The 13,228-nt window shown below is 38.8% G+C and overlaps 1 protein-coding gene across 1 annotated transcript; it reads left to right on the top strand.

The window, feature by feature from the left end:
- The first annotated feature begins 1,668 nt into the window (after nucleotides 1-1,668).
- On the top strand, nucleotides 1,669-12,656 carry RXYLT1 (ribitol xylosyltransferase 1). Its single transcript, XM_066184574.1, has 6 exons — nucleotides 1,669-1,830; nucleotides 2,197-2,376; nucleotides 3,208-3,310; nucleotides 8,508-8,822; nucleotides 10,494-10,664; nucleotides 11,706-12,656. Exons 1-6 carry the CDS (start codon nucleotides 1,689-1,691, stop codon nucleotides 12,121-12,123), a joined length of 1,329 nt encoding a protein of 442 aa, XP_066040671.1. The 5' UTR covers nucleotides 1,669-1,688; the 3' UTR covers nucleotides 12,124-12,656.
- Nucleotides 12,657-13,228: the final 572 nt, after the last annotated feature.

Below are 13,228 nucleotides of genomic sequence, written 5' to 3' on the forward strand. Positions count from 1 at the left end.
TATTCCAAATCACATTCACTTTTTCATTTCTTACTGAAACGCAGACAATCAAATGCAGACTTTTTTCAGACACTGTTTTTGAGAGGGTCTATAATCTAAACTCTTCTCAGATTAATCCTTCTTGACCTTTTCAAGTCTCTTCTGTCATTTTTATAAGAAATAAACTGCACCTGTGTGAGAAAAACTTTCTATCATCCAAAGCACTGAAGTAGTGCAATAGGCAGACTGTGTTTCCAAATGATTACACATTTTTCATTCTTTGCCCTTTGTAATTAATTTCTACTACTGTCTTATTTCCCTTTAGTTCTATGTTTATCATACTTCCATTAAAATATTCTGTTTTAAATTATTCATACAAAGATTTTCCTCACATTTTAGCAACTCAGCACACAGATACAACTACTGATAAAGTCTAGAAAACAGATTGCAGTTAAAACTGATAATAGTTTAATATGTATACAGATATACAGATATATTGCTGGTCTTCCAAAAGTTTGTAACTGCACCAGTTCATTGTGCATTCACACAGACGCACTAAGCTAGAAAGGCAAGAGAAGCACAGTCTTTGTTTTGAAAGCATTTATGAGGTGCACTTCTTTCCTAAAATTATAAATCACTATAGACAAAACAAAGCGGCCATGACAGCTAACAGGAATAAGTGTATTGACCTGCAAATTTGGAACAGACTACCAGTAATACTGGCAAGTGTTATTTGCATTATATGTAGGGTTTTTAATGGGTAGAGTTTCAATAAATAAAATGAGCTTAAAAGAAAAAGAGAGAAAAACTTTTTACCGGGGCTAGTAGTGACATGACACAGGCCAATGTTCATTATGAGAGTGGTAAGACAGAGAAGTCGTGAATGTCGCATTTTTGGAAGTGACCCAGGACTTTGAGCAACCTGGTCTAGTGGGAACTATCGCTGCCTGCAGCAGGGGGGGTTGGAACTCAATGATATTGAAGGTCCCATCCCACGCCGGCCATTCTGTGATTGCTGCCACTGTGGGTCATCAGGCTACACTTATAATTCAGCAAGTGTATAAACAACTAAATTAGATTAAGGATTTGGCAGTAGGCTGATTTTAAGTCTGTTTCAGAAGGCCTTCTAAGACAAACAGTAACATTTCAGTTGGAAAGAAGCTGTGGTCCATTAAATTAATTTTAGGTCAGGGTCAGAGCAAGGTTTAGTGTTCATAAGGGCAAAAAATTGATCAAGAAAACACCCACTCAGACCCAGAGGAGGCTGTAGGGTTGTGCACTGCATTACAATCTGTGGTGTTCTAGACTCCTTGGTTAGTGAAGGTCATTGCGCTTTTGGCTACAATTAGGGTCATGGTGTTTGTCTACAGGCTGGTAGCAGCTTTACAGAAGCTACAGCACCTCTAGCCTTAAGAAGGAGTCGTGGGTAGTCTTTCTATGGAACGTGGGTCACTCTGACCTATCCAAGCTTTCCCCATTATAACAAAATTCCCATAACCTGGCAGCGTGTCCACCTATCCGTTTACAACCCCTCTACCCATCCTGGCACAGCTGTGCCGGCAGCGCCCGGGGAGATGCGGCCAGAGGCGGGTCACGGCACCGGCGGCTCGGAGCCTCCTCGGCGGCCGACACAGCCCGGGCGGGCGGAGTCTGCTCTCGCCGCCGCCTCCCGGCGGCCCCCGCCGGGCCTTCCGCCCACGCCGGGCGGGATGCGGGGCGCTCGCAGGCGGCTCTGCTCCGCCCTGATCGTCGCGTACGGCCTCTTCTCCCTCTACGCGACCTACAGCGTGTTCCTGCGGCCGCGCCGCCCGGCCGCCCCTCGCCCGCACCGGGACCGCCGCGGCCCGCGAGGTGAGCGCGGCGGCGGGGCCGCTCCGAGGCGGCCGGCGGGGCAGAGGCGGCGGGGTTGGTGCGGGGCCGGCCCGGCGGGCGGCGGCCTCTGAGCGGGAGCGGGGCCGGCGCCTCCCCGCTCCCCGCTCCCCGCTGGACCTGCGCTGGCCGCGGGCAGTGCCGCAGGGCTCCGGGCGGCACCGCGCGGCCCCTGGGGAGCAGCCGGCGGCGGTGGCTGTGCTGGTGGTTCTGGTGGTGTGCCCCGCCCAGCGCTGAACGATGGTTGTCGGGTGCTGCGTGAAATTACGAGTATGACAAAATGCATCAGTTTTCCTAAAGTCGTGGATTTGGTTTTTTTTTTTTTTTTAATGTAAATCGCGCTTTTAGGTTTCACAGATCATGTTGCCTTGGGAAATGAAGAGTGGAATCCATGGGATGCGGACGAGAAAAACGAGCTGGCTGCTTCTCAGCAGAGATATGAAGCGAATCTTAAAATGATAAAATATGCGAGGTCCCACCTAGAACAGACCAGTCTTAGAGTACAGATTTGGGGTAAAGCAGCAATTGGTAAGCAGATGTAGTCTATGGGTTATTTAACCTTCCTGGTATAGCACTTTCCTCTGTTTCCTGATGACTAAAATTTATGTGTATGTTTCAACAGTATGTATATCTGTACATGAGGAGTATTAAGGAAATGCTAGTTGTTACTCAAATTCATAGCAGTATAAGAGTAGTTGAACTCCAGTTTCTTTGTATCAGTTCCTTTCAAGGCTGTTTTTCTGCATCTGTCAAGAAAAATGTCTCAAATGGTAAAGAAACACAGTGACACAAGGAGAGGCCTCTTACTTGCCTAACCAGATTATTTATTTTTGTCATGTTTACACTTCGTGAAATCAAGCATCACACAGTGAGAAATAAAGCATTTTCTGTATTGCAGTGTACTGTAGTACTACTGCCACTGATGAACATGGAAATTCTTCTATTGTGGAAGATACTGAATTTCCCCTCTGCACAAACTGAGGGTCAAGGTCTTCTCAAGCTCTTTAACCACTGCTGAAGACATACCACTGTTCTTACTTTAGCTTTTTTGTAAATGCCGGGCTTACAGTCAAACTTTCATGTAACATTGTAGAGGACATAGGTGTATTACGGGATATATTACCATCACAAAAATCAGTGCATTTCACAAAAGCTGAAGTACGATTGTCCTTAAAATGCCAATTAATATTTGCTCATTTTTAGTCGTTCATTTTAACTAATTCTAAGTCATATTATGCAAGAAGCCGGATCTTTCTTTCCCAAGTTCTTTTATTTTCCCCCAAAAAAATATTTTTTTTGGACCGTAGAGTAGGCAAGATCTGTATATTCAAATTCTCCATCATGTCTTCATTTACGTAGGTCTTTACCTTTGGCAACATGTTTTTGGAGGGCACCTTGAGCCGGGTGATGTGACGGCACAGTGGAGAGAAGGAAGCCTAAAAGCAGGAAAAACATACTTCAGGTATTGTTCATGACGTTGATTTCAATTGTGTGAACTTTAACAAATAATGCATTGGAAAGTTAAATTAAATGATGCGCTGCTCAGGCATTATTTTGCCTGTCTCAGAGTTGTGGTTATTTTAATACAGTTGCAAATACTATAATTCTGTAATGTTTTGATAACTATGGAATATGCACACAGCTTCTCATTCAAAATTATAATTTATACACAGAAACACACACTTGATAAATCTAACCAGTTCTAGGCCAAACATGTCACTGTTAAAAATTAGAAAACTATGGAGCGATTTAATCTGGTTTATGATGGTTTGTGTGTTTAAAGAAAGTATAGAAAAACTTACCAGTGCTGAGAGAAAGAGCAGCCAAGAGACCTCGGTGGCAGAGTCAGGATACAACCCCAGGAACAGCGTGAAGAACTGGACCTTGGGGGCTCATAGTTGATGAAATCAAGCAGGCATACATGAGGCAGGAAGATGTCTCCTGCTGTTTGGTTTCTGCTGTATTCAGGGGAAAGAGACTTGGCTCATTTGTTCATAAATACAAATGTGTCAAAACCATCATTTGTTTCTGTTTATAACAAAGGCTATCTGTGAAACCTAGCTAGTTGATTTGCAAACCAAAATTTTGTATGGAAAGGAAGATTACGCTTAAAGCACTGTTTGCTTTAACAGTGGTATTTGATCTGTGAGCATGTATGTTTTAAGACTGTTGTCAAATGTTTTATATTATTCAGTAAATGATACAAAGCTTTTCTCTGAGTCCCTATTTAATACTATTTTAATGCTTTCTGCAAAGATACAGTGAAAGCTGAAGGGTTCTTTGTCTATTTGGCCAGTTAGCCAGTCTGCAGAAGTAGATCTGCAACATTTCGTCTATTGCAGGAGGACCCACCTGTTAAAAGTTTTCTTTTAATACATAAATTGCACAGTTAAGTGAGTTTAACTTCTGAAACGTGTTGCTTCAGAAGGCTGTTTTTTCCTTGCCCAAGATGTGGTTCTAGTTGAAATATTTGAAGGTAGTGTTTGAAGTACATATGTGATTGTGAATTGAAAGGTTTTAAGTGATCACAAAACCTTTTAAAATAATTTTGAATAGTTTATCAAAGTATCTAACAGTGATCATGGTATAGGCCATAGAGTCTTTTCAGAACAAATAGTTGATTTTATATACTCTTTAACAAAAAAAGCTATATTCCTTATCTGTAAATAAAAGATGATACAAGTTACAAGTTTAGAGAATCAACTACAAATCATGCTACTGTATCTTGGTAGTCTCCTTGACGGAGGACTAGAACTTTCAAATCACAAATAGAGAGAAAGGATACAATCCTTTCTTTGAATATTGGACCAGTGTCTACAGTGCAGTCTTAGTGGCAAAAGACTTTGTTGTTTCCAGACTTAAAATCTTAGAAGCTATAGAAATCCACGACACTCTGCCATGATAGGTTATCTTCCTGGTATTGACATGAGAATTTCTTCAAGCCCCTGCTTTCCGCATTTATAACCTGAAGATAATTTGCTGTACTTAATGAGTCTGTCACTTGACTGATGATGGTTACTTTCTTTCTAGTGTGCCTGTTTCAGATGATTAATAACCTCATGTATTTCCTTAGGGTATGCATCGCTCAAAGAAAGTATCCTGTACTTGCATTTAAATATCTTCTTGTTATGTGTAGATGAGCCAGGGATAATTGAGTCCCTATTTTAATTTCAGCTTGGATGCTAGGTCCTATTAAAATACAAAGCTTAAGTTTAGTACCAACTTAACAAAGGTTAACTTTTGACAGGCTGGTAGAAACTTGTGCAAAGTATAGAAAATGTGCAATATAACTGTTATTTTAACAACTAGGCTTCTGAAATAGCTCCTATTTACTCTATTTGGAAATACTAGTTTATGTTGTGGAGAACAGTTATGTGATTTTGGCTTCTCACTAGTTATAAGGTTTTCTAGAATTGTTTACTGCCTGGCTGAGGTAAATTATCTCCATTTGATTACTAGATGAGGCTAGAGGGAACTAGCTGAGGTGACATACTTGGAGAGTATGTGCTGCTCTGCAGTTTTCTGTGGTAAGTCTAATGATCAATAAAAATAGACCTCTGGTGAATGTTTTTAAACAATACCAAATCTAAAGACACAAAAATGCCAAAATATCACTTGACCACAGTTGCCTGAATAAGCCCATTTTGTATATTTATGATGGAGAATACACATCTCTATTACAAATTTTGATGGGTTCATGTTTTCACCGAAGTTGTCTAAAAAATACATAAAGTATCACCTTCTCCATAAAATGCAGGGATGTGTATTTAAAAATGGGAGTGGAGAAGGAACTTCGTAGCTGTGGATTTTAGTAACATCTTGGCCCATTCATACAAAAAGCAAGAGAGCAGGATTTAACACTTTCTCTGGCTTGATGCAATTCACACCCTTCTTTCCTGTCATCTAGGACAATGTTGTAGACCACAGAGTGCCAAACATCTTACCTCTTATTTGGTAAGAACTTTCCTAAATTTCTATTCCACCAAGTCACACTCTCTGTATTTTATAAACATTCAGTGCTGCCTTGCCTCAGTCAACCAGGAGAGGTTTCTGTCTATCAAAGGATTCCACGTGGGAAAACTTCTGGCAATTTGGTTTTAATAAAACCCTGCAGTGAAGCTTTTTGAAAATCCAAAAACACTGCGTCCACTAAATCCTCTTTTATCTGTGTTCTTATTGACATACTCATAGATCTTCATCAGATTAGTGAAACAGGATAACTCATTTCCAGCAGTGCTTATCCATATCTTACCTATTGATGAGATTCAGTGATCTTAGTGTTTATTACAGATTTTTCCAGAGAGGGAATTAATACTGACTGTTCTCCAGAGTCCTCTCAAGTTGTTTTTGTACATGGGAGTCTACAAACAATGGTGAACCACTTATAAAGCATAGTGTCTTTTCATAATGACAGCTGCATGCCTCTGCCAGCAGTTCTGCATTTGTGTTACTTCAAAACTCTCAAGTGAATGCCATCCAGGTTCAAATCCTCCATTTGATATAGTATTTCTGGTGTTCAACCTTGTATTTCTAGCTGAAGCAAACGAGTTAGTTGTGGAAATCTCCCATACTTTTCTGTTAAGCCTTGGGGGGGCGGGGGGGTTCTGTGTTGTTTACTTTTTGGATTGAAGCACAGTGTGCCTAAGCTTCTTATACATAGTTTTTGAACAGTCTGCAAAGTCCTTGAAAGTTTCTTGTGATTTGGACTGCTTCTTTCCAAGTTCTTTTCTTGATTTTGTCATTTTAATGTAATCCCTTTATTGCATATGGAATATATGTGTGCTAGATGTACTTCTTATGATCTCTTCTGCTGCAAGTGTTAAATTCAGTCACTGATGTTACAGGATGGCTAACACCTTCAGAATGGGCGTTGTAAGACCCAGTCTAAAAAAGCATCCTTTCATATGACTAGTTAAGAAAAACAAGGACTTAGTAGAAAGCAAGTCACATATTTAGTCCAAAAAATGTAACCTTCCCACATTATCTTTGATTTTGCCTTCATATGAGTAGTTAGTACTGTAGGGACTACTCCCTTCATTTTGCAGCTTCTGTAATCTCTTTCATTTCTCAGTCCCAGTTGCATTCTGATTGGGAGTTAATAGTACAGCCCTAGCACAGTGTTTTAATTATTAAAGTATGGGATTTATGAGATTTGCACCGTGTTACTTCCCCCCCCCCACTGTAATTTAATGCTGTTCAACTTCATATATATCTACACACAGGTCATTGCTTCCTGACCTGTACATCTTGTTATTGCTGTAAAGTTGTTACCCTTGAAGTGCTGTGTCATAGAATAAACCCTTTTTCCCCAAACCTCTTTGCAAGGTGATCACTGGACTTTGTACATTCTTAGTCCCTATCTTACACATTCCAAAGCTCAAGGTATTCTCTCTTAGGAATCCCAGTGATTCTCTTCCCATTGTCTGTTAAACTTTGGATTTAAGTCTTGATCTGACTTAACGTTTAATTTATTAGAAGTCTTGATGCCAAGTCATGAGTCTTATGAATCCTGGCTCCAAAATCTATCACTCCCACCAAGCCAGCAGCATGGCAGCTAAACTCAGGTTTAAAATACACTTGTCTAAGGTCAGTCTGCTTGAGGTAACCTCACTGGAGTAGTTTTTACAGCTTTTGTTGTGAGTTTTTTTCCTCAGTAAGTATATTTGACCTGAAACTAGCTGTTAGTCTCAGCACTTCATGAGTTAAAACTCATGCTCACTCTAAATTAAGTTTTGCTGGTAGCTGAAGATCTAGTGATGCAGCAGACCTAGAAAACTAGCAGTGAAGTGACTCCTCTTCACTTTTTCCTAAGCTGTGTAACTGCTACTTCTTTGCATTCAATCAGTAGTCTGTTAACACACCAGGTAACTGAAGAGCAGGGGCTGGCAAATACTGATTTGTTTCATTGCAGTTCATGAATGGCTTTTGTCAGATACTTGAAAATTATTTAAGATTTAATGATTTTGTTATGTCACTGAAATTCTTCTATTAAATACATTGTGCAAAATCTAGAAATGCCATTTTATAATGAAAATGTTTGTGCTTACAACCTTATATCAGAGCCTCAAATTTGACCTGGGTCATGCAACCAACCTAAGTTTACATTTAGATAGATATTTCTTGTGTTATCAATTCTACTCAGTAGAAACATAACCAAAATACTGAGAAAAGCAGTATGCTAGACTAGCTTAACTGTCACTCTTAATGATACCGGATTTAGTATAGTCTTCAGGTTTTTGGGAGGGTCTCTCTCTTGTTCTAATACAGCATTCATTGGTTATTACTACAATTAATAAAATGTTTAACCTTTAGTGATCCTGAAGGTGCACCCTTTTTTGAAAGGTGGTTGCTTTACACACATTTTGAGGTTTGAGTATGGTACTCGTTCTGATTTATTGACAAAATACCTTATTTAAGTCAATTACCTTTTTCCTGAATAAACATGGAAGCAGCTTTACTCCTGTGTTAATCAGTAGATACTAACAACAGAAGTGGTTATAGTTGCACAGTATAATTTTGCAGTATGTTGCATTTACTGTATTGAAGAAAAAACCATCTCTGGAGTACATACAGTGTAGTAAGACAAGCTAGAGGATTGAGGTGTATAATTTGTCTTACAAAGCCTTACTTTGTTTAGTGTTGCATTTTGGTTTTCTCAGCTTCCTCACGGGCCCGTCTGTAGTTCCCGGTTACTTCTCTGTGGAAGCGGAGCATGTGGTGCTGGTGCTGAACGGGAGGGAGCCAGCGAAGGTCGCCTACGCCACGCAGTGGCTGCACTACGCACAGACGCTGATGGAGACCCGCAAAATCCGGCACGTGGCGGTGGTGCTGCTCGGGAACGAGCAGTGCAACAACGCCTGGATTCAGCCGTACCTGAAACGAAACGGGGGATTTGTAAACCTGCTCTTTGTTACGTACGACTACGCATTCGTAAATGAAGAAGATATTTTCCAGTGGCCTTTAGGAGTAGCTACGTAAGTGCTATAGGCAGAAGATGCAATTGGTTAATTAGTTACTGTGCATGTGGTATGGAAAATATGACTGAGTGTTACTGCTGATGCCCAAAACAATTGTAATAAGTAAATTGCAGAGCATGATCCTATCGATCATTTTCTAAATCTGGCACTGGAGTCTTTGAGTTGCATTTAGTAATAAAAATTATAGCAGGAAAAGAATACTAATCTTTAGGAAACTTTAGGAAAATGAACCTGTGTCTCCTGAGGTTTTCTTTCTTCAGTTGATTTGCTCTTGAGATTTTTCATAACTGCTGATGTAATATGTACCAGTTCCTTGGAGATTCAAAAGACATTTATGTAACTCATGTAACTAAATACCTTTTATTAGTTGCAGGTACTATTTGTTCAGGAAAGGAAGGAGTACTTTTTTTTAACCTCTGTTATGGCTCAAAAGACTTCTGTTTGGAATTGTTATACTCCAGTATCACAGCAGTGTAAGCTGGCTTAACTGCTTGTTTAAAAAAAACATTTTTGTTATACTTAAGTGCTCAAACTATTTATATGGACTAAATAAAGGTTTGGTTCAGCAAGATGCATTTTTACTTCTTATTTACAGAGTTGATAGTGGTTTAGCTACTTACCAGGGTAATAGAAGCTGAAAAGAATACAGGATTATTTTCATATCTTATGTTGAATTTGAATTCAATATCCTGTATTGATCCAGTTGGCTTAACAAGCTGGAAAACCGAATAGAGCTTTTTATATACAGCTTGAACTTGTTCACAGTGTCTCTGAAATACACAAAATTTGGACTCTTGATGGTGTCAAAGAGTTGATGGCATTGGACGTTCCTAACTGGAAAGATACTGAGTTTTGAGATACAGAGATTAAGGTGACAGTAAAGAGAAAGTAGAGACACTTACAACAATAAACTAGGTTGCAAAGCTGGATGGAGAAAGATAAATTTGGTATCAAAATGGGGTTTCCAGCCCTTACATACAATGACTGTAAAAAAATGGGGTTAAAGGCATGAAAATGTGCCGGATTTTCCAACTAAAGAGGGAAGATGAAGATGTATAATGGTGCAAAAATATTTGTCATGAAGGGTCAAATGGTTATTAGAAACTAAGTGAATTAACATTCATCCTGCAGGAGGAGAATGAGGAAAGAAAGAACTGCCCCATCAAATAATGTACAACAAGATATTTAGAGCCAAAAGATTAGATTATTGAAGTTTGCTCAGATCAAAGTGAGATTTTGCTTTGAGAGGTTATCAGTGGTACTTTCAGTAGATAAGCATATGCAGAGATTAAGGTAGTGAGACTTATGTGCCATAGTTACTGTTAAACTGGCCATTTCAGTCAAAACTTGTGGTTGCATCAAGAACAGCTTCTTTGGAAAAGTATGTTAGTCAAGGACATTCCTGTTATATGCACATACAATATTGCTGATGTTGAAAGAAGGTGTAAGTATTCTGGAAACTTTGTGAAGGGACTGATGGGGGCAAAGGGAATAAAGACATACTTTTACAACAGGACTTAAGATTGGTTTACTTGTGGGTCTGTCTGTACAGATGTGGATAGACAACAAGTATGTGGTTTTAGTCTTAAAATATGATGCACTGGAAATGAAATGCTGCAAAATGTTTTCCTTTGATATAGTTGTCTAACTTAGACATTATTTTTACAGCTACAGAAGTTTTCCAGTTGTGGAACCCAGCTGGTCAATGCTACATGATCCGAGATCATATCTATGTAATTTCTTAGGAACAGTTTATAAGAATTCTTCTAGAGAAACCCTAATCAAAATTCTGAAACAGGATGGACTTGACAAACTTTGCTGGATTGCAGCCAGAGAACAGTAAGACTTTAATTTACTTCGTGAAAATATTTGGAGTTTTTTGCCTGGTTCATTATTACCAATCTTTTCTTGAGTCTTAAAAAGTAGTATGAATAAAGGTAATCAGTCATTAAGTCAGGGAATATTGCAGAGACTCTTTGTTTAGGTCATCATATTATAACATAACAGCCTTTCTGTTATATTTTGCATAAGGCAGATTTTTAAATCTAGTATAGAAAAGTCTCCTACATATATAACCATCAAAGACCATCTGTTTTTCCTCTTAAAAATATTTGATTATGAGAAGAGACACTTGTCCTGTATTTTGTGGAGTTTAATGTCTTTAGGAGAAGAAAGAAGACAGCTGTATTTTGTCTTCCACATGAAAGTGGATTTAATCTGTACAGCACAGTTGTTTTAGACTAACAAGAGTAGGGTTCTGAGTGTATTTCTTAACTTTGCAAAGCAACACCTATAAAATGTTGGATAGCAGGCACAGTGGTGCTTAGGTAGACCTTAGCTGCCCTGATGCAGAGTCTCAGGAGATGGATTGTATCTGTGACATAAACTCTTATCTCCCAGACATACTGAGGCACTTGAAGTAGATGAATTCAGGTTAAACGAATTGCTCTGCCTCCTAGCTTTTGAAGAGCAAACCTCTTTTGCGGCCAAAAAAAGTCATTAAAAAGTCCATTGAGTGTCTCCCTTTTTGTCTGTTTCTAAACTGTGCTGTGAAGTAAATTGACATATGCATCATCCAAGTCATGCAGAAGATTTGAAGTGGCATTTCAATTTGTTTCTTACACTTCTAAGTATTAATAATTTCTGAAAAGGGCCACATATTACAATCTATTTTTAACAGTAACATTTTCAATAAATTTTAGAAGACTTAAGAGCAGTTAAGACTAAAACTAAAAGTCAGTTGACTGTGTGTGTAATAAAAAGTTTTTACACTGATAGCATTTTCAGTTTTATAAATAATAGAAATTAAAAAATACCTCTATTTTTCCAATGCAGTGCCTGTGAGGAAAATATTAATTTTCATCCCTTTTACTTTCCTAGGTGGCAGCCTCAAGAAACAAATGCAAGTTTCAAAAACTATCAAGATGCCTTGCTGCAGAGTGATTTGACATTGTGCCCAGTGGGAATAAATACAGAATGTTACAGAATTTATGAAGCTTGTTCATATGGATCTCTGCCCGTTATAGAAGATGTAATGACACCGGGTGATTGCGGAAATTCATCAATGTACCACAGTGCTCCATTGCAATTATTAAAAACCATGGGGGCTCCATTTATCTTTATTAAAAACTGGAAGGAGCTTCCTGCTATTCTAGAGAAAGAAAAAAAAATGAGCTTACAAGAAAAGATTCAAAGGAGAAAAAAGCTTTTAGAATGGTATCGAAACTTCAAAGCATGGATGAGACAAAAATTCATTAATACTTTGGAAAATTCATTTTTGCCCAGTGATAAAGGTTAAATTGTCCATTTTGAAAATCTAGAATAGATGACAGCTTAATTTCCATTAACTTGAGGCAGCTTTTACTTAAAAGCTTAACCTCACAGGACAGATGCATTCCTTTTAAAGTCAATGGAGTTGCTCTAAGCTTGGCCAAGAGCTGCATTTGGCCCTCCATCCTTAGTGATTTTCAGAGGTTGTTGACACAATAGGGTGGTACAAGGAGGACAACAATTTTGTTACTATTTTCACAATTTCTATGTTGCTGTGTGACCTGATAAATTTTTTTAAGGATAATATCTTTGAGCATGTGAATTTGGTAAAATCCAACATAAGATCATCAGTTGTGTTTGAAGAAAAGAGAATGGAGGCTGTATGGTACAGGGTAATTTATTAGGGAGGCTGAAAAAGAAAAGTATTATGACAAAATTGCCAGGTTTAGCATATTCTGGTAAGTGCTTGTTTTGATAATGTTTACTTGGCTGACGTTTCATTTCCAACAAAGTGACCATAAAGCTAAAGACTGTGGAATAAAAATGTGTGTTTCAAGGTAAAAATAGAGAACTCTTTCTTGAAGATACTTGATAGCAATATATTTCATCTTTAACTTCAAACAGGAAAATTACTTTCTTTCATTTCGTTTTAGTCTTGGGCCGTACATTTCTGCATTTCTGCTCTTTCATTACCTGTAGTTACAGCTGCACATTCAGAACACAAGGCCTTAGATGTGAACCTGCTTTTATCTTATCTGATTCCTCAAAATCTGCTGAAATTTGTCAATGCCAAAAGATGGCAGAAGTGTAATACTGCATGTTTATGGTACTATGTGTACCATAAACAGTTTCAATGCTTTTTTGTTAAATGTAGCCCAAGGGATCTATTCCTGTTCTTGAGTGTGTGCAGTTCCCTCCAGTGTGTTCTGCTGAGCAGTAGGACTGCTCACACCACTGCCATACCAAAGGGGTGTAATAGCCACTTCTGTCTGACTACAGCATGGCGTTTGGGGTCATGCAGGAATTAAAAGGCCAGTGCAACTGCACAGCTAACTAGTAGTTACTTGTGTACCGATACTGTCTACTTCTGGAGTATATGTCACACGAGAGCACTTCTCTGGGTAATCTGAATT

Source organism: Chamaea fasciata, unplaced genomic scaffold (genome assembly GCF_029207755.1).
Source record: "Chamaea fasciata isolate MVZ Bird 193981 ecotype frontalis unplaced genomic scaffold, bChaFas1.0.hap1 SCAF_5, whole genome shotgun sequence".
NCBI classification, from domain to species: Eukaryota; Metazoa; Chordata; class Aves; order Passeriformes; family Sylviidae; genus Chamaea; species Chamaea fasciata.